General features: G+C 38.9%; 1 protein-coding gene and 1 non-coding gene across 2 annotated transcripts; one reads left to right on the plus strand and one right to left on the minus strand.

The window, feature by feature from the left end:
- Positions 1 to 13,240: 13,240 nt before the first annotated feature.
- On the minus strand, positions 13,241 to 13,343 carry LOC130464683 (small nucleolar RNA R71). The gene has a single exon (XR_008925043.1). It is a non-coding gene; the product is annotated as a small nucleolar RNA R71 (small nucleolar RNA).
- Positions 13,344 to 14,796: 1,453 nt separating this feature from the next.
- Positions 14,797 to 15,132, plus strand: LOC130463094 (uncharacterized). Its single transcript, XM_056832131.1, has one exon. The coding sequence runs from the start codon at positions 14,797 to 14,799 to the stop codon at positions 15,130 to 15,132; it is 336 nt and encodes a 111-aa protein (XP_056688109.1).
- The last annotated feature ends 10,141 nt before the right edge of the window (positions 15,133 to 25,273 follow it).

A 25,273-nucleotide genomic window follows, 5' to 3' on the forward strand; every position in this document is an offset into this window, starting at 1 on the left:
TAGGCAATAAAATGCTCTTTGTATGTATTTCTTCAAGATTTTGTTATTTTGTTCATCTACCAAAAAGACAATACATGAACTGTTTAAAAAAAAATCATAAATCTTTCTCAAACTTTTCGTGTCTGCAGGACCACATCAGTTTCATGAAAGATATATAGGGTATCTTGACAACAAGATTTAAAAACTATTATAGTTTTCTTGGTCATATTTTCTTGTATTTCTCCAAAAGGTATGCGGGCCTTTAATGGTCAAATGTCCAGACTTAAGTCATGAACCTATATCGACTTGTAACCAAAAGTCAAGGGTATATTTGGATTTCAACCTATAACACCCTTGATAAATAATTTTCTTCACGAAAGAGCAAGACCACATATTTAAGTTTTTCAATATTTCTAGTAATTCTATTATAAATTCTTTACTTGTTTCAATAGACCAATACCCTTTTTCTCCACAACGGTAACATACATTGGTCACATTTTCTTTTTATCTCTCTCTTATTTGTTACCATCTTTGTCCCACTTCTGGTGGGAATATGAGTTCTTGAGAGAACCACCTCGGCCTCGACCACGACCATATTCGTATCCACGCCCAAGTCAATGACCACGTCCTCGACCACTTTTGTTGTGTGGTATTTTCTTTGCCATATCATTATGGTGTCACATTCGCTTCAAGGAATGGAGAAAAACAAGTTGGATGCATTCTTAATTTTTTTCATCAATAACTCGTTATTTTTTATCAACCACAAGGAGAGAAGATATAAGTTCGGAACATTTCTTAAATCTCTTTTCACTATATTGTGTCCGCATGACAACATTATTTGCGTGAAAGGTAGAATATGTTTTCTCCAGCATTTTTACATCAGTGATTTTCTCTCTATATAATTTCAACTGTAAAGTAATTATGATCATAGCTGAGTCATATTCACTTATAGACTTAAAAGTCTAGTAGTATTAAATGTAACCAATCATAACGAGTTCTGGGTAATATAAAAGTTTTCTGCTGGTCATACTTGTGGATCTTTTACGGTCAAATACTCAATCTTAAGATTTTCGGGGAGGTGATGACGAAGAAATATCATAACCTTTATCTTATTTTGACTGGTTTCTTTACTTATTTCTTTAACTAAATTACCAAGTTCTTTCATATCTAGGTGAATTTCAGCATCTAACACCCAAGACATATAGTACTTTCCACGAATATCAAGGGCCACAAATTTAAGTTTTGTAAGGTTTGACATATTTCACATCCACTACAACTGAATATTGTAAATTAGGACTTAGATAATAAACACATTCATATCAAATTGTAACTCACTATTGTAGTTCAAGTATTCATAAAGTAGGGATAGTAAGAAAATAATTCGAAAAATAATGTTCCTAATATCGCTATACTCATAGTATAATAAGACACTTGTTTTTATCGCAGGAACAAAGAAAAGCAAGTCCAATAGTAACCAAAGTGACGGAGGCTTTCATAAAAACAAGTTTGACATAATATCACCAAGTAGTAAACTAATAAAAGTCAAGCAAAGAAAATAGGTTGCTTAAATGAATAAAGATGGTTTTCGGGTATCAGGTATGTAATCGTCTCTGTAACACGGAGTAGTAGTTTCAAATTGTAATATTATTTTTTGAATTTCCCTGGTTATTGGACCAAAACAACAACATATTGGTCTTGTCAGGTTTTGAAAAGCAAAAACTTTTTGAATAGGAGTATGCTTGTTGCACTAAAACGAATTTTCTACTGAGTTAGCAAGTTAGACTTACTCGTTAGAGATTAAACTATTGTTAGCTGGAGTGTTCTGGTCAAACTTATCTATATTCCCTTTATTTACAAAATGAAATCAAGTGAATCAAGAGCTTTTAGGAATACAGTAACGAAAGTTCTTGTAGGATTATATAGAGGCATAAAGCGGAATTTCAGGAAACAATTTCCTAACATCTATCACAGGATCACATGCATAACAATAGTATAGATCAGATTATGACGAAAGAATAATCACCTTTGTAGCGTGTTCTCGCGTTCGTATGCAAGCTTCGAAGATTTGAGAGCCCCACTTGTTGCTCCTCTACTTAGTCCACAAGCACCAATTGAATCCCACATATGCTCGTACGGAAGAGAACGATCACGATCAATCTCTTGTTTTGTTTGGGAAGAACGGCGTTTCAGAGAATGAGAGTTAGGGTTTTTGTGTTTTCCTTTTTGTGCCAGATATTCAAAATGAACGTGATATCTAGATCCCTGACATTATAACTATTATAATGCGAGATTTTTAGGTTAACACAAAAAACAAAGCCCAACATGCTTTCCCTTAATGGACCGGTTGTCATAGGGCCTTTTGGGCCCATTCCAATTAAAGCTTATATGTGTGACCTTATAGGATTAATATATTTTAGTTGTAGGTCCAATCAGTATTGTCCTACTAATCACATTTATTCTCTAGCAAGAAAATATGATTACTATAATAATTAACTTATTATCTTCATAATTAATTTCCTATTTATATTTAGTAATTTCCGGAAATGTCTAAGGACATAATTCCTTCAATCTCCCACTTGTCCGAAGACAAGAACGCAATGCTAAATTCCTTAAGTCTCTTAATTGTAATACCTCGTATTTTTCTATAATTATAAATATATTTTATTATATTTATAAAGCATTTCGTCGTATTTATAAAGTATTTTTACAAGTTAATTTCATTTAATGAGAATTAAATGCGCTTTTATTTTTAATTAGAACGGAATTTTATTAAATAAATTCAGCGAATTTATTTAAATCGGGAATTGTTGGGTTGTATTTCGAAAACGAATTTAATAAACTTAAAGCCCGGTGGTTTTGTCTTAATCAAACCCAACAAAGCCTGCAAGGCGTAAACTTAAATGAGCCCGGTAATGAGCCCAACTAAAAGTTACCCTAACCTAGCCCACAAGGGAGAGAAAACCTATAAATAGACCTCATATCAAACCCCCAAAATCAAAAATTCCGAAATCTCTCTCTCTCCTCTTTTTCTCTCCTTGCGGCACACTCCACCCACGCCCCTCTCTTCTTCGTGCGCCCTTGCCTGCAGCCCAAGGCACTCGTGCCCAGCCTTTCTTGCGCCCCTCGCTGCCCCTCTCTCTCTTTGTGCCTCGCCCCGCAGCGCAGCCCCATCGTTGCTGTTGTGTCGCGTGTGTCGCGTCCCGCCCAACAGCCTCGCGAGCCTCGTGTCGCACGCCCAGTGCCCCTGTCCCTTTGTGCGCACGCTGTGTCGCGTGTGTGTGTCTCGCCCGAGCCAGCGCCCTCATCGCCTGTCCCTTGCGCGCGCGCGCCCTGCTGTGGTGCGTTGCGCTGCTGCGTGTGTTGTTGTGTTACGTTGGTCGGCACACACACACACGATCAATTAATCGTTGTGTGTGTGTGTGTGTGTTGATCAATTGTTTAAATCAAATTTTTGCTTTAAAAATATTAAATTTCAGTTTTAAATTGATTTAATAATTGTAATTAGTTTAAATTTTTGGGTTGTTTAAATTAATTAAACCGGTTATGAACACCGTATTGGGTTAGTATTATGTTTTAATTAAAGAGATTGGTTTTGATGATTGAGTTTATAATTTTCAGATTTTATAAGGTTATAAAGTGTTGATTTTTGGAGTCAAAACATGTTTTGGAATAAACTATTGTTAGGGTTTTGATTTTAAATTAATTAAGCAATTGATTCACATAATTTAATGACAATTTAAGTTATGGGAATCAAATTAAATTTTCAGATTGTTTATAAGCTTTAAAAAGTCGATTTTTAAGGGTTTTAAAGCTAAAAAGTCAATGTTTTTATCTTAGGACTTGAGTTGACTATTTGAGACTATTAAATCAATGATTAATGATTGATTTCTAATTAAACTAAGAGTTTTAGAATCTTAATAGTTGCTGGAAATTTAGTAAACATGGATAATAATTTAGTTCTCTTGTTTTGTTTATAGGACTTGATTTCTAGTGAGTCGTGATTCGCACAGTGGCCCTCGTACTTAGGTATTCCAGGTACGTACAAGACTAGGGTGACCACCCATTCCTTGAGGAATTTGTGAAGTGAATCGAATGCGAATCATGTGAACTTATGTGTGTTATTATGAATTCATGTTTGATGATAGGGAATGAGTATGCTATTATGAATTCATGTTTGATGTTGAGAATGAGCATCTTATTATTATTGTTGAATCTATATGAACGAGCATGTTATGAATTGAATTATGCTTTATAGATTCTATTGAACTATCATGTTATGGACTTTTATAATCGTTGAATTATGTCAAGCATGTTGTTCAAGTTGGTTTGCATGTATGAGTAATGCGCATGCAAGTTGTTATTATTATTATGCTATAGTACATGATGTCTAGCATAATTTTTGAGCCAGCCGAATATTGCCAGTGAGCAATATATATTCTACCAAGGGGTAGAATATGTTAGAGAGTCTATGTGAATTGATTTAAGGACAATTCGTGCTAAGGGCACACCCCGCTTGTTAATAGGCAATGTCGGGTTATCTCAAACAGTGTTTTTGAGAAGGAACAATGGGAGTAATTTCACTTGAGTCTATGTTTGATCACCAGTCCTAAAGAATTAAAATAATGAAGTGTCATTGTTGAATTGTTTAATTGTTCAATTGTTTGTATGCTGTGTCTTGAGTAGAGTCTTGAGTCGCCTTGAACATAACATATTAATTAACGTAAAGTGTAACCCAAAGAGCTTCAAAACTCTTGGAACGTATATACCTTGAGTATGAACAATGGGGGAGTCTTGCCGGAAAACTTGTACTCCTAGAATGATACAAGACGTTGTTTCATTCTTCTTTTATGCCGTTGTGCATTAGATTCCTGTCGGTATGGCCCGACTGTCGGTAGTATCCCGACTTATTATTTTGGTGTATGGTTGGCTCCCATCACCATTTTCTTTCCTTTTGAGGATACTTTACTTTACCCGTTCGAAGCTACATTTTATTAAACTATGAGTCAAGTGTCGAGTCTTGTCTCCATGTTTATCTGTTTATCATATGGCTTTTGCATGTGGATTGTTTATTCGTCGAGTGAAGCATGTTAGAATAGAACGTTATTCTAGCTTGTTCGTACTCAGCTTTTGCTTACTTCGTGCTTCATGTCTTCTGGTCATGGCCTTTGCCTTAATGACCCTATGATGATCCATCAATTGCATTTGCGTTGTTGGGGAGTAGATTTTCAATAAAGCAGGTTTGTAGAGATAACTTGCGGGAGAAGTTATCATGGAATTTGAGTTGAGAGTTTTATTCTTCCGTAATTTATAAACTCTATTTTTATTTAAATTCATGACTACTATTTTCAGTTAATGGATTTGAAATGGTTTAATACTTTGAATTTGGGCCTCAACAGTTCCAATTTGTTTTAATGACCATTTACTATTTATTTATTATGTTTTGAAAGTTAGTTAATTCCGCTGCGTAATTCTGGTAAATAGCCTTAGTCGTTATCACGGTGGCGGTAATATCTTGGTAATTCCTGTGTTTTAAGTCGGAAAATGTTTTATAAAAAGCAAGGAATAATTCCTGTGACCTTATAGGATTAATATATTTTAGTTGTAGGTCCAATCAGTATTGTCCTACTAATCACATTTATTCTCTAGCAAGCAAATATGATTACTAAAATAATTAACTTATTATCTTCATAATTAATTTCTATTTATATTTAGTAATTGGCGGAAATGTCTAAGGACATAATTTCTTCAATCTCCCACTTGTCCGAAGACAAGAACGCAATGCTAAATTCCTTAAGTCTCTAAATGCCAAAATTTTATAACATAATGTTATTCTTAAATTTTTGTTTCTTGATTGCCGAGTTCAAACTGTTCAAATAAAGATTAACATTTTAACCCATTCCGCATGGCCATGCAATTTTTCAATTCTCGCTCATCAAGAGGCCCATACACCATTCCTATCAAATAGGAGGACTTATTCACTCTTGTATGACCATAACTCCCACTCAATTCTTCGCCCACCTGATCACTGCTTTTATAACCTCCTTTTAAGGCGCGGCATTTAACAGCGTCAAGGTTAAACTAATTGTCTCATGGTTATTACGACATATTCATGTCTAAGGAATCCACTAAATATAGAAGTTTGATTCTACTTTTAGAATCTAGTTAGGTCAAGTCTCAATGCATCAAATATGCATCCATATAATCAATTAGACATCTCTATGTCTCCATAGCCCATGGAACTCTGCTATCAATTAATTACACGCTAGTCTTTACATAAATCACTTATGTCCAATTTAGTGATTTAGACTAGGAACTTTAATAAGTTGTGATTTTGGTTCACTTTATAGGGTTCCATTATCAAAACGTTTTCGATAATCCTATTTAAAAACACAAGTTATTTGGACATTTTATTTAATACTAAACCAAACAATTAAATAAGAATGAACTTTTATTGATAAACATTCAAAGCATAGTAAATGTCTTTACAATTGTAAACATGAAGTAAATAACCTAAAGCCATTCTCCCATATTCCTAATCCCCATAGACCTAGTATGACTCTCATGCTTAGGTTGAGCAAGCGGTTTAGTCAGAGGATTAACATTATCCTTAGTATGAACCTTGCTTACTTTCACATCTCCTCTTTCAACGATCTCTCGAATAAGATGGAATCTCTTGAGCACATGTTTGGATTTTTGGTGTGATTTGGGTTCCTTGGACTGAAAAATGGCACCATTATTGTCACAATACAACTCAATGCCATTTTCAATGCTAGGAACTACACCAAGTTCGCTTTTGCGGCATCACTTGCTGCAATATACTCAGCCTGTGTTGTAGAATCTACGATGGTACTCTACTTAGAACTCTTCCAGCTCACAGCCCCTCCATTGAGACAAAATATGAAACCAGATTGTGATCGGATATCATCTTTGTCACTCTGGAAGCTTGCATCGGTGTATCCAGTGGCAACCAACTCATTATCTCCACCGTAGACCAAGAAATTATCCTTAGTCCTTCTCAAGTACTTAAGGATATTCTTTGCTGCCATCCAGTGCGCCTCTCCTGAGTTTGACTGGTATCTTCTACACATATTCAAAGCATATGCAACATCCGGTCGAGTGCATACCATGGCATACATAATGGACCCTACTGCAGAGGCATAAGGAACATTACTCATGCGCTTGACCTCATCAGGTGTCGAAGGACACTGAGTCTTGTAAAGTGATATGCCATGTTGCATGGGAATGAAACCTCTTTTGGAGTTTTCTAGCGTGAACCTTGCAAGAACCTTATCAATATAAGTCTCTTGGCTAAGTCCAATCAGCCTTTTGGATCTATCTCTATGGATCCTTATTCCCAAGATGTACTCAGCTTCTCCTAGGTCTTTCATGGAGAAACAACTTTTAAGCCATTCCTTGACTGATTCAAGCATGGTCTTGTCGTTTCCTATGAGAAGTATGTCATCTACATACAAGACCAGGAAAGAAATACTAATCCCACTCAACTTCTTGTATATACAAGATTCCTCTTCAATTCTAAGAAAGCCAAAAGATTTGACTGCCTCATCAAATCTGAGGTTCCAACTCCGGGATGCTTGCTTAAGCCCATAAATGGACTTCGTAAGCTTGCAAACTTTCCTTGGACTGTTTGGATTTTCAAAACCTTGTGGTTGTGTCATGTACACATCCTCTTTCAAGAACCCATTCAAGAAAGCGGTTTTGACGTCCATCTGCCAAATCTCATAGTCATGAAAGGCAGCAATCGTAAGGATTATCCTAATGGATTTGAGCATAGCTACTGGTGAGAAGGTTTCTTCATAGTCAATACCATAAATTTGTCTAAAACCTTTTGCCACTAGTCTTGCCTTAAAGACATCAATCTTTCCATCTTTGTCCTTTTTCAGTTTGAAAATCCATTTGCAACCAATGGGTTTAACCCCATCAGGCAAAGCAACCAAGTCCCATACTTGATTTTCAAACATCGAATCCCTTTCAGGTCTCATGGCTTCAAGCCATTTCTCGGAGTCTTGACTCGTCAAAGAATTTGTGTAGCTAGTAGGTTCCTCATGTTCTAAAATCTCTATTTCAGAACTTTCAGTGAAAAGGAAATCAATATATATCTTTGACGGAATGACGGTCCTACTAGACCTAAGTTGGGGAACAACAAGAGAAGTTTCCACCTCATTAGGTTGAGGGACTTCGCATGGATTATCTCCAAGTGGGGTGGTAGAAGGCGCGTGAATGGAATGAACCGCCTCCTGAGAATTTTCATGCTGGGTCGTCTCTGACGAGGTGTAAACCTCATCCATTTGTTGCTCATCTCGAATTTATTCGAGATATACATTACTCCCACTTGTTTTTCTGGAAATAAACTCCTTTCCCAGAAAGACACCATCGCGAGCAACAAACACTTTGTTTTCGCTTTGGTTGTAGAAGTAGTATCCCTTAGTCTGTTTTGGGTAACCCACAAAAAGACATTTATCAGACTTGGGTAAAAGCTTGTCAGATAGTAAACGTTTTACATAAACTTCACAACCCCATTTCCTTAGAAAAGACAATTTTGGAACTTTTCTAGTCCACATCTCATATGGCGTCTTCTCTACTGCTTTGGATGGAGCTCTGTTGAGTGTGAATGTCGCTGTTTCAATCGCAAATCCCCAAAATGAGGCAGGAAGGTTAGCAAGACTCATCATGGACCCAACCATATATAATAGAATTTGATTCCTTCTTTCAGAAACACCATTCAACTGTGGTGTCCCTGGTGGAGTCAATTGCGAAAGTATGCCACAATCTTTCAAATCGTCACCAAACTTATGAGATAAATATTCACCACCACGATCGGATCGTAATTCTTTAATTTTCTTTCCAAGTTGGTTTTGTACTTCATTTTGAAATTCCTTGAACTTTTCAAAGGATTCCGACTTATGCCGCATGAGGTAAACATATCCAAACCTGCTCACATCATCAGTAAAAGTAATGAAATACCCGTACCCTCCCCTAGCCAATGTACTCATAGGTCCGCACACATCAGTATGTATTAGGGCTAAAATATCATTGGCCCTTTCACTTGAGCCTGTGAAAGGAGACTTTGTCATTTTCCCCATTAAGCAAAACTCACATACTTAAAATGATTCAAAATCAAATGATTTGAGAATTCTATCCTTATGAAGTTTCTCTATGCGCTTTGAGCTTATGTGGCCTAATCGACAATGCCATAGATAAGTAGGGTTCAAATCATTTGGTTTGTGTTTCTTGTTTTCTATGTGATATATATGGTTTTGTAAGTCTATTACATATAAACCATTTGATAATTTAGCAGAGACATAGAACATACCATTCAAATATGTTGAACAACAATTATTCATAATTTGAAATGAAAAACCTTCCGAATCAAAAATCGGAATAGAAATTATGTTCTTGGTAATAACTGGAACGTAATAACAATTATAAAGTTCTAATATTAAACCAGAAGGCAAGCGTAAACTATAATCTCCTACAACTAAAGCAGCAACTCTTGCTCCGATCCATTGCCTACTCGGAGATCCACTTCACCTTTGCTCAAGCTCCTACTTATTTTTAGTCCCTGCACATTACCAATAATGTGAGATCCACAAGCGGTATTAAATACCCAAGAAGCAGTTGTAGCTAAATTAACTTCCATGACATAGATACCTGAAGTTGAAGCACCAGGCTTCTTATCCTCCAGATACTTGGGGCAGTTCCTCTTCCAATGACCAATCTTGTGGCAGTGGTAGCACTCATGTTGAGCAGCTACCTTAGCCTTAGGAGTGGCCTTTGGCTTGGTTGAAGAGTTATCATTGGCAACCACCATGCCCTTGTTCTTCTTCATGGAAGCCCCCTTCTTCTTGAACTGCTTACCATTACTAACCATTAGAAATCCTTATGTTTAGGTTTACTTGGTAAGTTTCGCTCAGCCTGAATCAGCGAACCATGCAACTCTTGCAGGGTAGCCTCCCTCCTTACATGTAGAAGTTCAACTTAAAGTCATGAAAATCTTCACGCAAGGATCTGATGACTATGTCAGTTGCCATGTCCTTAGGATAAGGGAAGCCTAATTTCTCCATGGTCTGAAAATGTCCAATCAAATCGAACACATACGGACCAACGGGCTTCCCTTCTTCCAACTTGGAATCCATAAGTTTGCAGTTTGCTTCAAATCTCTCTAATCTAGCATTTTTCTTAAACAAAGTTTTCAGTTGCTGGATTATGTTGTAGGCATCCAGACCATCAAAACATTTTTGATACTCTGGTTCCATGCAAGCAAGCATCAAGCATATTACTTGCAGGGAGTTATCCTCTAGAGTTTGTCTAGCTCGCTTTTGAGCTGCAGTAGCATTTTCGGGCAGGGGTTCAGGGAGAGGATTGTCAAGAACACTTTCTTTTCCTTTCACTCTGAGAACAATTCTCACAGCCATTTGCCATTGTAGGAAGTTGGTAGCATTAAGTTTGTCTTTTTCAATTAGAGGGCGCAAGTTAAAGGTAGAGTTGTTGTTTGCACCAGACATGATAACTACAATAAAAGGTAAAGCAAGATTCAATATAATGTTTATCAAAAGTAGCAATTAAACAAATTTAATTAACTACTACCTTTTATTCAAAATTAGAAGTCCCCATTGAATAAAGAATTAACCAAGATCCCCTCCCACTACAATCAAACGGACTTTGGCCCTGCTACTTTAATTTATAGTATTTGAGGTAAGTAAACATTTTACTAATTATAACTGATATAACTCTTGGTAGACAGGTTAACAACTCTTTGTATTTTCCTATCTCTTAGCTTCAAAACCCAAAACTTTGTCTTTCAATAGAATTGTTGAGTTAAACCAAACATTAACATGCAAGTTTCAAAAACCTACCCTACTATCCCCGAAATTATAAGCAACACCCTGCTTTAGCAGAACCTATAACTCTTGATCTAAGGGTTTATAGGTGTTGTATGGAAAAGCACTTAAACTCAATATTATTTTGGGACCTAAGTTTACTATGTTGGTTAATTAAAAGTGAACACATAGCTTAACTAACCACATACATAAACTTAATAAGCATTTTGAGGTAATATAAAATTCATAAGATTAAATGTGATCCTAGTATGGCCCCTAAACTTAAGCTCAAATCTTCTTGGGTTCCTGTACATCTTTCTTGGATCTCCATCCTTGAATTTCAGATTGAACCTTTGATGAGCGACATTTATGTCGCTCTTAGCTTAGGATTTCATGTTAGTTTATTATGCTTTTTCATAGTTTTTATAGGTTTTCGTATGATTTTTATAAGTTTCTTTCCATCTTATGCTTTATAGGTGATTATGGTGAAAAGTGATGGAAAACAAGTAGAATTGAGCCAAAACAGGGCTTGTGCGACCGAACGAATTTTCGTGCGCCCGAACAGAGGAGAGCTGATGACACTAAGGAAGAAGGAGCTTTGTGCGACCGAACAGCCCTTTTTGTTCGATCGCACAAAAGCCCCTTTGTGCGATGGGGTTCTGTTAAACGGTCGAACACAATTAGATTTGGGAGGCAGAATGCCCCAAATTTGGTAAACGACCGCACAGAATTTTTTTCGACCGCACAGGAATTCGTGCACCCACACATGTTCAGCTGTTTGACCAAATCAAGTGCTCAAGGAAGACATGGCCAAGAAAAGACCATTCGACCGAACATGAATTCTTATTGGGTCGCACATGACGAAGGAACTGGTCTTCGCTTGGTTTGCTCGCACAAGACTTAATGGTTGCTCGAATTGGTTTTCTGTGTTCGGTCGCACAGAGGGTATGTGCGACCGAATGGCTGCGCGGGCTGCATATTCTCGAATTTCGGCTTCTTTAATTCTTCTTTGCCTTGACTTTAGTTACTTTGATTCTTAATTTTCTAGTTGATTGTTCAATTGGTTGTTCTACTCTTTGATTCTCTCTTTCTAATCTTTCAATTTTATGCTTGCTAGCCTAGAATTAATAGATTTCTTAATTTTTGAATTATTAGTGAGTAGAATTAGGTTAGGAAAAAGGGAGAATCTAGGGGCTTAATTAGGGGAAATTGATGATTGATTGTTGATTGATTAATGTGATTAAATATGATTTGGTGATAGGATATCCATGCCTAATTGAGTGGTAGTTGCAAATGCTATTCGATTAGATTAAATTGGAAGCATAATTTAGGTTTGGCAAGAGATTGTGTGCCTATCTTGTGTAAGAAAATAGTTGTGCCTATTATATGCAAGTTTGTTTAGTCTAGGATTAGGCGAAAGCTCTTCCGTAGATTAGACGCTTAGCGTACCCCATCCGAGAGGTGGCGGGTTCGTCATTCGATGTTATTTGCCTATTCGCCAAGTCGTTGCATGATCATCATTGCTAGATAGTTTAGTTCATTTCTCCCGATTTCCCTAGCCTATCCCCGACTCCCTAGCGTTCCCCTTTATTGATTCAATTTCGTTTAATCGATAGCTTTAGTTTCCTAGTTATAATTCAATCAAATTCTTGTTCAAGCTAGCTTGATATCTAAAACTCGATAACCACCGTTTCTATGGGACGATCCCTATACTTGCCGCTATAGTCCATATAGCCGGTTAGTTTAGTGGTTTATAAATTTTGTTTGGTTTGGTGAATTTCTATTCAACAACGGAAAAACACCTTATCAAAATGGCGCCGTTGCCGGGGAACGGTCGTTGTTATTGAGTTTTGTTGAGACTAATTTATCATTAGAAAATACAAAAACATTGCATTCTTGCTTAGCTTTCTTTTCCTTGGCAATACTCACGGTTTTGTTGAGTATGTATGCTTGATAGGGGTCGTGCTCGTCAAAGGACCCTCCATCCTCTTGACCTTGAATTGGAGAGGACACTAAGGAGACTAAGGCATGTTCGAACTAGCTCATCAAGGCACAACCGATTCGAATCCTTGAGTGTGGGTGTGGAACAAGAAGAGAGTGAGGTATCCAAGCCACCACAACTAGTGCTAACAACTTTGAGATCAAGCCCGCCTTGATCAACTTGGTTCAAAGCCACCCTTTTTGTGGGAAGAGCAACGAGTCACCCCACGAGCACCTTAAACAATTCGAGCACTATTGTGACACAATCAAACACAATGGTGTGACATCGGACTACGTAAGGTTGACATTGTTTCGTTTCTCTCTCCTTCGGGGAGCTAGTGATTGGCTTGACAAGGAGGTCAAGCCCAACTCACTCCGCACTTGGAACGAGGTGACTAGTGCGTTTTTGAGCAAGTTTTACTCGCATGGGAAGACGGCGGAATATCGCCACAAAATCCAATCCTTTGAGCAAAAGCGACACGAGTCACTTTTCGAAGCTTGGGATCGTTTTAAAGAGTACCAAAGGGAGTGCCCTCACCATGGGATCCTTAAGTGGTTTTTTCTTCAAACCTTCTACTTGGGAATGAGCCCATCCTCAAAGACGAGCCTAGATGTGGGCGCGGGTGGTCCCATCATGAACAAGACCGAGGATCAAATTGAAGAGATAATTGAGGATGTGGTCCAAAATTATCAAGCTTGGCATGTTGGTGCAAGGGACTACGATGGCAAGGTAGGAATGATGATGGTAAAGGGTCGGTATATGCTATGGAGCAAGCTAGGATCATTGAAAAGCTTAGCTCGAGATTGGAAAAGCTAGAGCACACCAAGTCAACCACCATCATCATCAACAATTCCACCGCCTTCGGCTACTCTTCTTACTAAGGGGAAGAGCAAGGTGAGTTCCTATGACACTATGCCTCCGGGCACTTCTTTTTGTGATAATTGCCAAGATTATAGTCATTTCCCCAATGCTTGTCCCTTGGTTCATAATGTGTCTTATGTGGACTATGGCCCTTCTTGTGAAGGAGAATTTGATATGGAATATGCTCATGCCTTGAATGATAGGTCTATAAATGATAACCCCAACAATTAATACTTTGCTAGGCAAGCACCTAGAGGGCCCCCTATGTATGGATCCCACCAAGGCTATGGCCAAGGAGGTGGGTATGATAACCAAGGCCAAGGTGGCTATAGGGCGCAAGGCTATCAAGGCCAAGCACCCTATGGTGAATCTCAAGGTCTTGGCAATCAAGGCCAATACAATCAAGGTAGTTATAATCCCACCCATCAAGGTGGAGGGGGTTACAACTACTCTTATGGGCAATTTAGGGGTGCCTCTAGTGGGGGTTATCCATTGAAATCGGGAGGTCCATATGGTGTGTCTCAATATCCACCTCCCGGATTCAATGGACCGAGGACCTATGGCAACCAATTCCGACCAAACCTTAGTGGTTATGGCAATGCACCTCCACCGCTCCCGTCTCTCAAGTCTAATCTTGAGGCTCTCATGGAGTCGTTTGTGGGGGCGCAAGTCAAGAAGAATGTTGAGTTTGATGATGGATTTAAGCAATCCAACACTCCCTTGAAGATGATTGAAACCCAATTAGCTCAACTTGCTAATACCATTAAGGAACATCATGTGCATGCTAGTCTCCCACCCCAAAGTCAAGTTCCTAAGAAAATGAATGCCATAGTGACAAGGAGTGGGAGAATTTTAGATGATGTTCCTAGAACTAATAAGGTTTCTAAGTCCAATGGGAAGGATCAAGAAGGAGTCGTTGAGTCTAGCGACAATGATGTGGTAGAAGAGGAGTCTCCCATCGATGACGTGGGTGATTCTCCTATACCAAAAGAGGCAACTCTTCTACCTCTCCCCACTCCTAAACTTCCCTACCCCCAAAGACTCATAAGGCACAAGTTAGATGTGCAATTCTCAAAATTCCTTGATGTTCTTTGAAAATTGCATATCACTATCCCCTTTACGAATGCGTTGAAACAAATGCCAACCTACTCAAGATTTCTTAAGGAAATCTTGGGTGGGAAGCGAGATTGTGACGTAAAGGAGACGGTGAACCTCACCGAAAATTATAGTGCTATTATTCTCAACCAAATGCCACCCAAACTCAAAGACCCGGGTAGTTTTTCTATCCCTTGTGCTATTAAGACACTTGAAATAAGCAATGCTTTGTGTGATTTGGGTGCTAGTGTTAGTCTAATGCCTTATTCGGTGTATACCAAGCTTGAAGTTGGTGATCTTGTCCCAACCAACATTACATTCAACTTGCCGACCGTTCGGTCAAATACCCTATTGGCAAGATTGAGGATGTACCCTTGAGAGTTGGTGGATTTGTGATCCCCGTCGATTTTGTGGTCCTAGACATAGATGAGGACGTGCATGTCCCTATTATTCTTGGTCGCCCATTTTTGGCCACGACGGGGGCCATTATTGATGTCAAGCAAGGGAAAATTACTTTGAAAGTTGGGAAGGATAGTTTATTTTTTTACTTGAATAAGGCCATGAGTTATCCTAGTTCTACTAATGAGAAATGTTTCTTGGTCGACTATCTTGATCCCTTAGTGTATGACATGCATGAGCACTTGCTCACTACTAACGATCCACTTGAGTTTGCTCTTTTGAATAGAGAAGGCTTAGGTGATTTAGGGATTGAAGAGGCGAACTACAAGGAACTATTGGATTCTACCTCACCTTGCGCTCAACCGGAGCAATGCTTGATTGTGCTTGATCAAAATGAAGCTTCGGTTAATCATGAATGCCGTATAGGTAAGGAAGCTCCTAAGGTAGAGCTAAAACCTCTACCTTCGAGCTTAAGGTACGTCTTTCTCGGTCCAAATTCTTCTTACCCCGTTATTATCAACTCTTCTTTTGACGACGAGCAAGTGCTCAAGCTCACTAATGCTTTGAAACGTCATCAAAGGGTTTGGGCTACACCATTGACGATTTGAAGGGTGTTAGCCAAAACTTTGCATGCATCATATCGAGCTTGAGGACGATGCCGTCCCACATCGTGAAAGGCAAAGAAAACTTAATCCACCTATGGCAGAGGTGGTTAAGAAGGAAATCATGAAACTTTTGGCGGCCGGGATTATCTATCCTATTTCAAATAGTCGATGGGTATCCCCGGTCCATGTTGTCCCCAAGAAGGGTGGGATGACGGTAGTGAAGAATGTACATGGAGAACTCATTTCCACCCGGACCGTAGCCGGGTGGCGCATGTGTATCGACTATCGCCAACTCAATCTTTCTACTAAAAAAGACCACTTCCCTTTACCATTTTTTGATCAAATGCTTGAACGGCTAACCAAACACAAGTATTTTAGCTTTCTTGATCGGTATTCCGGGTTTTTCCAAATTCCCATAAACCCGGAAGACCAAGAGAAAACTACATTTACTTGCCCTTATGGGACATTTGTCTATAGGAGGATGCCTTTCGGGCTTTGCAATGCCCCCGGGACGTTCCAAAGGTGCATGATGAGTATCTTTGGTGACATGCTCGAGGAAGAAATGGAAATGTTCATGGACAACTTCTCGGTGGGGGGTGCTTGTTATGATGAGTGCCTCATCAATCTTGGAAAGTGTCTTGAGAGGTGTGAAAAGGTTAACTTGGTGCTCAATTGGGAAAAATGAAACTTCATGGTGGAGGAAGGAATTGTTCTCGGGCACAAGGTCTCTCACCGTGGTATTGAGGTAGATAGAGCGAAAATCGAGGTCATAGAGAAGCTACCTCCCCCGGTCAATGTTAAGGGGATTCGGTCCTTTCTTTGGCATGCCAGATTCTATAGGCGGTTCATTAAAGACTTTTCATTGATTGCTCGGCCTCTCACAAACCTCCTCCTAAAGGAAAGTGACTTTCACTTTGATGCCGCGTGTCTCAAGGCCTTCAACACAATCAAGGGTGCCCTTATTTGTACTCCTATAGTTCAAGCTCCGGATTGGTCTCTTCGTTTCGAGTTGATGTGTGACGCAAGTGATTTCTCGGTTGGGGGAGTCCTTGGTCAACGAAAAGACAAAAAACTTCATGTGATCTATTATATGTCTAAGACTCTTAATCAAGCACAAGCCAACTACACCACGACCGAGAAGGAATTTCTCGCCATTGTGCATGCCTTTGAAAAGTTTAGGACTTATTTGGTGGGGTCGAAGACTATTGTGTACACGGATCATGCGGCAATTCGATATCTTTTGGCAAAGAAAGAGGCCAAACCTAGACTCATTCGTTGGGTGCTCCTCCTCCAAGAATTCGACATCGAGATTCGTGATAAAAAAGGAGCCGAAAATGTGGTGGCTGACCACCTATCTAGGCTAGAACTTGGGGGTGAGGCTACGGATGAGGTGCCAATTGAAGATGCTTTGCGAGATGATACCTTGTACATGATTGGGAGTTCATCTCTTCCTTGGTTTGTTGACATAGTGAATTATTTGGCTTGTGGGGCGATCCCCGAAGATCTCACTACTCAAGAGCGCCGCAAGTTGAAGTATGATGCTAGGCGCTATATTTGGGATGAGCTCACATTGTTGAGACGGTGCCCGGATGGCCTTTTAAGGAGCTGTGTTCCGGATGAGGAGTTCACTAGTGTTCTTCGTATGTGCCACTCTTCCCCTTGTGGTGGGCATATGGGAGGTGATAGAACCGCTTCCAAGATCCTTCAAAGTATGTTGTGGTGGCCCACCCTTTTTCGAGATGCTTGGGCATTTGCCAAGTCTTGTGATCGTTGTCAAAGAACGGGAAATATTTCCAAGAGACATGAGATGCCACAAAATCCCATCTTGGAGTTGGAGGTGTTCGATGTGTGGGGTATCGACTTCATGGGTCCTTTCCCCTCTTCTTATGGAAATCTCTATATTCTTGTGGCGGTTTATTATGTTTCAAAATGGGCGGAAGCCATTGCCTCTTCCACCAATGATCACAAAGTGGTTATCAATCTCTTCAAGAAGATCATCTTTCCGCGTTTTGGGGTTCCTAGGGCCTTGATTAGTGATGGAGGATCCCACTTTGCCCATGGGAAGTTTAAGACCCTCTTGCGGAAGTATGGTGTTCATCACAAAGTGGGCGTACGTAGCTTACTGATATGTTTATATTTTATAGTGTTTTTACCCCCGTCCCTTAGTACTTTTTTATCTCAAATGAGCTCTTCGGAGCGATTTTTAGTACTAATGTGCTCCTTGTAGTGTGTTTGTAGTTTCAGGCTCATCATTATAGGAATTAGCATATTTTTGTGCATTTCCTACTCATTTGAATCAATACAAGAGATTATGTACTTTCGAGAGCACACACATTGAGTTGGAAGAGTTTGCGAGCAAAGCGGATAGTGAAAGAAGTAGAAAACCGACACTCGTCTACTCTTTTGATCATAACTCAAGTTCTACAACTCCAAATGCAGTGATTTTAATTGGGTTGAATTCTAAATTTCAATATCTTTCCAACGAGTGGTCATTTGCCTAATTCCGATAAATAACGAAGGAGTTATGACGTTTTGAAGATAGAGACTTTTTGCAGTTTTGCACCGAAAACCGGCCGGGTTCTGAAAACCGGCAGGTTTTGAGAAAAGGAGGATTTTAATTTTAGGCGCGAAACCGGCAGGTTTTCACAAACCCGGGTGCCAGGTTTTCGCTACCTGTAGGTTTTCTATGCTGGGAAGGACCGAAAACCGGCAGGTTTTCACAAACCGGGGTGCCAGGTTTTCGGCCCCAAACCGTATTCCTTTGTTCGTTTCTCTCCGTAGGTTTAAGGGGAAGGCTATTTATATTAAATTAGTGTTTTAGTAGCCACTTCTCTCCGAACTTCGTATTATTATTATTCCTTAGTTTAAAACTTCAATTTTTATTTTTCCAATTACTCAACTTTTATTAATTTAAGGCTTCAATCTTTCAGCTAATTCTTCGTTCTTCGTTTAGGTATTACTTTATTTATGATTCTATTATTCAATTTCAATCATGCTTTTATTTAATATGTTTACTTGGTTTAATTTAAATATGTGTGAGTAGTTGATTTTCTAGGGTTTTGGGAATCCATGAACGAATATGAAGGGATGATTAATTGTTGTTGATTGTTGGTTTAGCTGTTAATTCCTATTGATTGCTCCTATTTACTTTGCAATTAGATTTGCGCAGGTTTGATTGTATTAGTTTCGCAATATCAAATTAAGATTCGAGAGATGCAATTTGATGTTTAGGCTTGTGTCAATAGGTGGAATTGGGATTAATACGTAGCGAGAGCCCGTTAATTCTAAGTCTATGATTAGTATCGATTCGAAAGAGCACGCTAGTCTAATTAACTGTTTTATTGATTATTATCGATTGTTGTCATCCTGGAATGTTGTCCATCGGTGAACCTATGCCCTAGACCTTTTAATATCTGATTTTTTCCTATTTTATTATCGTCCTAGTTATATAATACAAATCAATCCATATTCTTGTTTCCCAATAGTCTAGAATTGCCGATTAATAGTAGAAAGAACATTGTTTCCCTGTGGATACGATCCCTGCTTCCCTTGCTATATTTTTAGTTGGTGAACGTTAGGTTTATCTTTGATAGGAGTGCGATTTAGCCTGTCACTTACCATCCTCAAACTAGCGGCCAAGTGGAAGTTACCAATCGGGAAATAAAATCTATTCTTGAAAAGTCGGTTGCCAAGAACCGCAAGGATTGGTCCATCAAGCTTGATGACGCCTTATGGGCGTATAGAACGGCTTTCAACGCGCCGATAGGATGACTCCTTACAAGCTTGTTTATGGTAAGAATTGCCACTTGCCGGTAGAGCTTGAGGACAAGGCCATGTGGGCCATCAAAACTCTGATTTTTGAACTAACTAGTGCGGGTGAGCGGCATTTGCTTGACCTCCATGAGCTAGAGGAGCTCCGCATGAATGCCTATGACTCGGCAAGCATCTACAAAGCCCGGTCTAAACAATATCATGACGCTAGTATTGGAAAGAGAGAGTTCAAGGAGGGGGAGAAAGTTCTTCTTTATAACTCCCGATTGAAGTTGTTCCCGGGAAAGCTTAAGTCTCGGTGGAGCGGTCCATTCGATGTTGTTCGGGTTTCCCCACATGGTGCAATCGAGATTCGGAATGATGATTCCGGTTCCTTCAAAGTGAATGGGCATCGCCTCAAACACTATTGCATGGGTGATCCTATTGGCTCCTTTGCTTCCTTGGACCTCAAAGACCCCCCATGAATTTGGGGGGATTCGTCAAGCTAATGACGTTAAACGAGCGCTACCGGGAGGCACCCCGCGGACCTTATGCATGTTTTTGGTATGTTTCTTTGCGGTGGGTTCACACTTTCCACCATTGCCTTGTCCGTCGATTTTTCGGTGAATTTGGTTCGGTTTTTACCGGTTCTTTGCGGGACTTGCTCCCACGACATATCCGTACTATCTTTCTATCTCACATGCATTCTTTGGGACGGGCATTTTGCATATGGGGCATTGGTTGGATGGGTAGTTGTGCCCCTCCATAGTTTTTTTTTTTAGGCCTTGGGGACATGGCCTAATTCAAGCTTGGGGGAGTTTTGTTGCGTGGTTGCCTATTTGTGATGCTCATGTCTTGGAAATCATGCCATTGTGTGCACTTGTATATAGTAGTTTCTTTGATTTTAATTTGATTTTAGTTTCTTTTAGTTTAATTTGTTTTCTTTTGTTTCTTTTTGTTTTCCTTTTGTGTGATTTCTTCTTTTCTTCCTTTTTCTTTCCTTTTTCTTTGTTTTCCTTTCCTTTTGTCAATGGCATTAAATACTCCATCTATGGATATTCGGAATCGACAAATCTTGGTTTCAGTGGGAGCTGAGATCGTCAAAGGAAAATAATGAATACTCCGGAAACGATGATATTGCCGGAAACGGAAATATGGATCGTATCGGAAATATAAATATTATCCAAGTCGTAGATGTTGCCGGAAACGAAAACATGGTACGTATCGGAAAATATTATCGGAAATGGAAATATTACCGGAATCTGAAATATTGCCGGAAACGGAAATATTGTCAGAATCGGAAATATTATCGGAATCGGAAAATAATTCCGGAAACGGAAATATTAAATATTCGTTCGAAACGGAAATTAATTCCGGAATCGGAAATGTTAAATATTGTTCGTCTCGGAAATGAATTCCGGAATCGGGAAATTAATCGGAAGCGCGTCGTACGAATTAGCATCGGACGAGCTTGCTAGACGAAGGCCCAGCGCGAAGCCAGGCCCACGTCCAGCAAGCCTGGCGCGCCTCACAGCAGCGCAAGGCCACGCCAGGCCCAGCGCGCGCCTAGGCTGCGAGCACAAGGCAGCAACGCGTGGGCTTCATAGCTGCGTGGGCTTTGCGTATGCGCGGGCATGGCCTGCGCGCATGAGGGTCATGCTCGTGTGCGCTTGCGTACGAAACCTAAACCATGTAGGATTCGTTTAAAGATTAAATTCCTATGTCTACTAGATAAATTAACTAAATTGAGTTTTAATTAAATTCAAATTAATTAATTCGTTTCCTAGTAGGATTCCAATACCTTTTCCATACCCTATAAATAGGTGATCAATGCTCACAATTTATAACGAGTTTTCTAAGTATTCAAGAGAATTTTAGGCATAAAATTCAGTCACTTATTTGCTTCATAATAACCGAAAATACATAGTACCTTTGGGGAGATTCTAATTAATTAAACCTAAGGCGGATCCGGACGTGCTGTGGACTTTCTATGGAGGGACGACACTTGGAGTCCTAAAGACTTGTTCTTGTTCGGTTCGGGCGCAGCAAGGGAGGGCACGCTACAAAGAGTATGCATCCTAAATTATGTTAATTGTTATGTGGCAATTAATTTGGAATCCTGGCATTTATGGTTTTCCCGCATGATTTATATTCATTTATATGTATCATAACCTAACAGTGGTATCACGAGCCTCTAATTAATTCCATAATAATTTCTTAACATGGTTAAATTTTATAAATTTGCAAGGAATTAAAGGGGTGATTAATTTTCGTAATTGTAATTAATTGCAAATTTGCGTTTATTTAATTATATGTACGCAGTTTTTCGGCAGTTTCTTCGTTACTCAACGAAATCGAGTGATTTTTGTGTCAATTCCGCATGTAAAAGGCATTCTAAAATTTTGACAAAAAACTAATTTCGGTCGAACCTAGAATTCCCAAATTCGAAGCCTAACTATGACTTTTTGGAGGTTTTAGTTTTTCGAATGCAATGTTTGTAAATTTTAAGATGTTAAATTTAAATATTTGCGATTCTTGTTGTTAAATCTTGAATTTTTGATTGACCTACTGTATATGTTTAACAAATTTGAATGCCTAAGCTTGTTAATTATACAACCTAATTTGAAATTGTAATTAATTTGTTGAAATTCGAATAATTTAGAATTGATTTGATTTTCATAATTAATTGACGATTTAATTAGGCATCCATGATTAAAAACCACCATAAAAATTGTTAATTTTTGATAAATTTTAAATTTCTATGACCTAGACTTGTATCCACAATAATCGAAAATTAATTAATTGATAATTTTTCGATTTTTGCCCCTAAATTTATGAAATTAATATGATTTATTAATTTGTCAATAAATTTGAATTAAAAGTTTTAATTTTTATGAAATTCTCTCATGAATGTTGCACGCACAAAGCAAAGGACGCTACGTGTTACCCTTAAGGGGTGTTGTATAGTGCGGGCACGCGACGACGAGCAAGGGAGCTCGTCGCCCGTGCGGTACGAATGCAACGAGCAACAAGCAAAAGGCGTGCGCGCGAAGCAAGGGAGATGGGCGTGTGTGGCTCGATGGGCGATGGGGCGATGGGCAATGCGAGTGCCAGGCGAGCAGTCGCGTGTGGGCAGCGAGCGTGCTGCGACACAGCGCGCGCTGCCTCGCCCAGCGAGCAGAGCACTAGCGTTGTGCAATGCGGGCTGCCCGCAGCGTGGCCTGGCATGGCTGCGATGCGTGTGACCTGCTCGTTCGTGCCTAGCGATCAGTCGATGGGGCGTTGTTGCCTCATGACTCGATGGGGCTTGGGCGCAAGCCCAAGTGCCTCGTCGTGTTACGATTGATACGTTTTGAATTTAATTTTGAATTTTCAGTTCGGAAACGATTTTAATTAACTTTAAAATTCGTAATTTAAATTGTTTTCTCGGAATTTAATTTTGAATAATCTAATTATTATAAATTCTAATTTATACTAATTATTTTACTAAAATTAAAACCTTGAATTAATTTAAATTCATTCATTTAATTCAACTGAAAATAAATTAAAGGATTAAATTATAAATTTCTATGAGCTTTAAATTTTAATTAAATTTGTATGTTTCCGGTTAGACTAGGAAATACAATTTATGTTTAAAATTAGTAAAGCATGTAAATTTATTGGTTGAAGTGGGAGTCTTTTAGTCATAAACTCTTAATTAGGTCTACAATCCTTTAAGGTTAAAACAACTTGATTAGAATTAATAAGGATTGAATAATTGGTAGATTATTGGAACCCTTGATTAATTGCTGCAAATGTTTATGTGATGCATAATATGTTCTACTAACCAGCTATGTGGGCCATTCATGATAATGAATGGGTGAATGGTATATATTGTATATGTATTGTTTTGCAGGTTATTGAAAGTGACTAGTATGGCCCAAATAGGATTGTAAATATGGTCTGCGTACCATTAATTTGAATGTAATATTGGTCTAATGCACCAAAGTTTTTTCAATTTAAATATGGTCTGCGTACCATCAAATAGTTGTAATTAGTTTAATTATAGCTTATCCTATTTGAAGAATGGCGCCTCCCATGGTGAAATTCAAGACGGAGTTTCCAATCCATTTTCAAGACGGACTTTGAAGTTGAAGCTTCAAGATGAAGTCGGGCCATACTAGATCACATTTATATCTTATGCATGAGATTATGGCTTGATTATGTTGCATGATTAAGGATTTTAGGTCACTTAAAATCTAACCAACATAGTAAGAGCCTTAAGTTCCAAACTTTAAAATTGAGGTAAAAGGTGCCATGCCAAAATAACACTTACTTGGATAAACCTTTACATCAATCTTAGTAATAGTTTTCCGCCATAGCGAGGTGTTACTTATTGATCCTAAAGGGGTAAGGTACACAAATAATTGTGAGTACATGTTAGTTTTGGTGAAACTCAACGATAAAAGTAAGGAGTCCTTTTATGTCGTGGCAAATGTGATAGGTTTACCTAATAAGTTCTTAGACGTACCTATCAACCAAGAGTAGTTTCTAAACTATTAGCAAAGGCTTTTCTTACCTAAAATATTTTAGAATTGAGTCTAAATACATAATGTGCTTAATTCTTCAATGATTAAATGATCTTGGAATCATTTTATTCACACCTGCTGGAACAATAAATTTGAATAAAATGCCAATAACTTGTCTAAATTGCATGATTTCTTTAATTTTCAAGTTATTACTCATGATAAATGTTTTAGACTTTGCATGCTTCAATGGATGTGTGAGGGGGTCGAAAAATTGCGAGGCTAATGCGTGACCTCGTCCCTCGTGGGTGTGACGATTCTTTTTTATTCAATCAAGTGTAATTGGATTTCCTGTGAGTTTACACCCAATTGACTAGTAATATAGGAGTCGCCATTCAGTTTTTAACGACAATGAGAAAAACTGACAAAACCCGGTTATCCTGACATAAAGGGAGTGCAATTATGTTTGACCACGACGGCCGTAGGTTCCCTTGTGATCCCTGGTGTGGGGATCTCTCAACATACACCCGCAAGGTAGAGATTGAGGGTTCGGGGGACTGTAACTACCGAGAGGAGTACTTCGCTCGTCGATAACTCCAGAGGCAGGATATCCTTACTAGCTTAGCATAAATAATTGAAGGGACATGCGTTAACTATTAAAATAATCTAAGTTGATTTTAGCAATATGCAACATATAATACTAGTTCGATCGCGATTATCTGATTTAGATTGCATTAAGGGACCTAGCATGATAATCCAATTTCCCAAAAATATTATATTTGTTAGGCGTGATAGAACAATCAGATTTAGTTAGTTTAACAGTTCATAAAAAGGGCGAGGAAAGCAGTTAAATCATCGAAAAGGGACACATTACGACGCACCCTTGAGAGGTGCGTCACGGTTCTCAGAAAACTAACCACTTTGACTTTGCTATTTCTCCTTTTTATTTAACGAATCTTAAATTATGGGACAGGATACGTTCTGTTCGATTTATGGATCGATTGCGACAGAACGCGTGAACAATTTCGCAGCGTGAGGCTTAGGCTAAGGGTTGGAGTCAATACTCAGAATATAAATTGTGTGTTGTTGTGTCCTTTTCACGTCGAATTTGGGGTTGTATTTATAGGGGAGAGTTCGTGGAAAGATAGAATTGCAGAGTTCTAATCCACAAAGAATTAGGAAAAAACACGTACCCAGGTATTTTCAGCGCCCAGGCCTGGGCGCCGAAGATTTCGGCGCCCAGAGCCAGGCGTTGAAAAT

Source organism: Spinacia oleracea, chromosome 6 (genome assembly GCF_020520425.1).
Source record: "Spinacia oleracea cultivar Varoflay chromosome 6, BTI_SOV_V1, whole genome shotgun sequence".
In the NCBI taxonomy this organism is placed as follows: Eukaryota; Viridiplantae; Streptophyta; class Magnoliopsida; order Caryophyllales; family Amaranthaceae; genus Spinacia; species Spinacia oleracea.

What these genes read in the sequence shown, in the direction of transcription:
- LOC130463094 (XM_056832131.1), top strand. Translation starts at nt 14,797, where the DNA reads ATGCCAACCTACTCAAGATTTCTTAAGGAAATCTTGGGTGGGAAGCGA.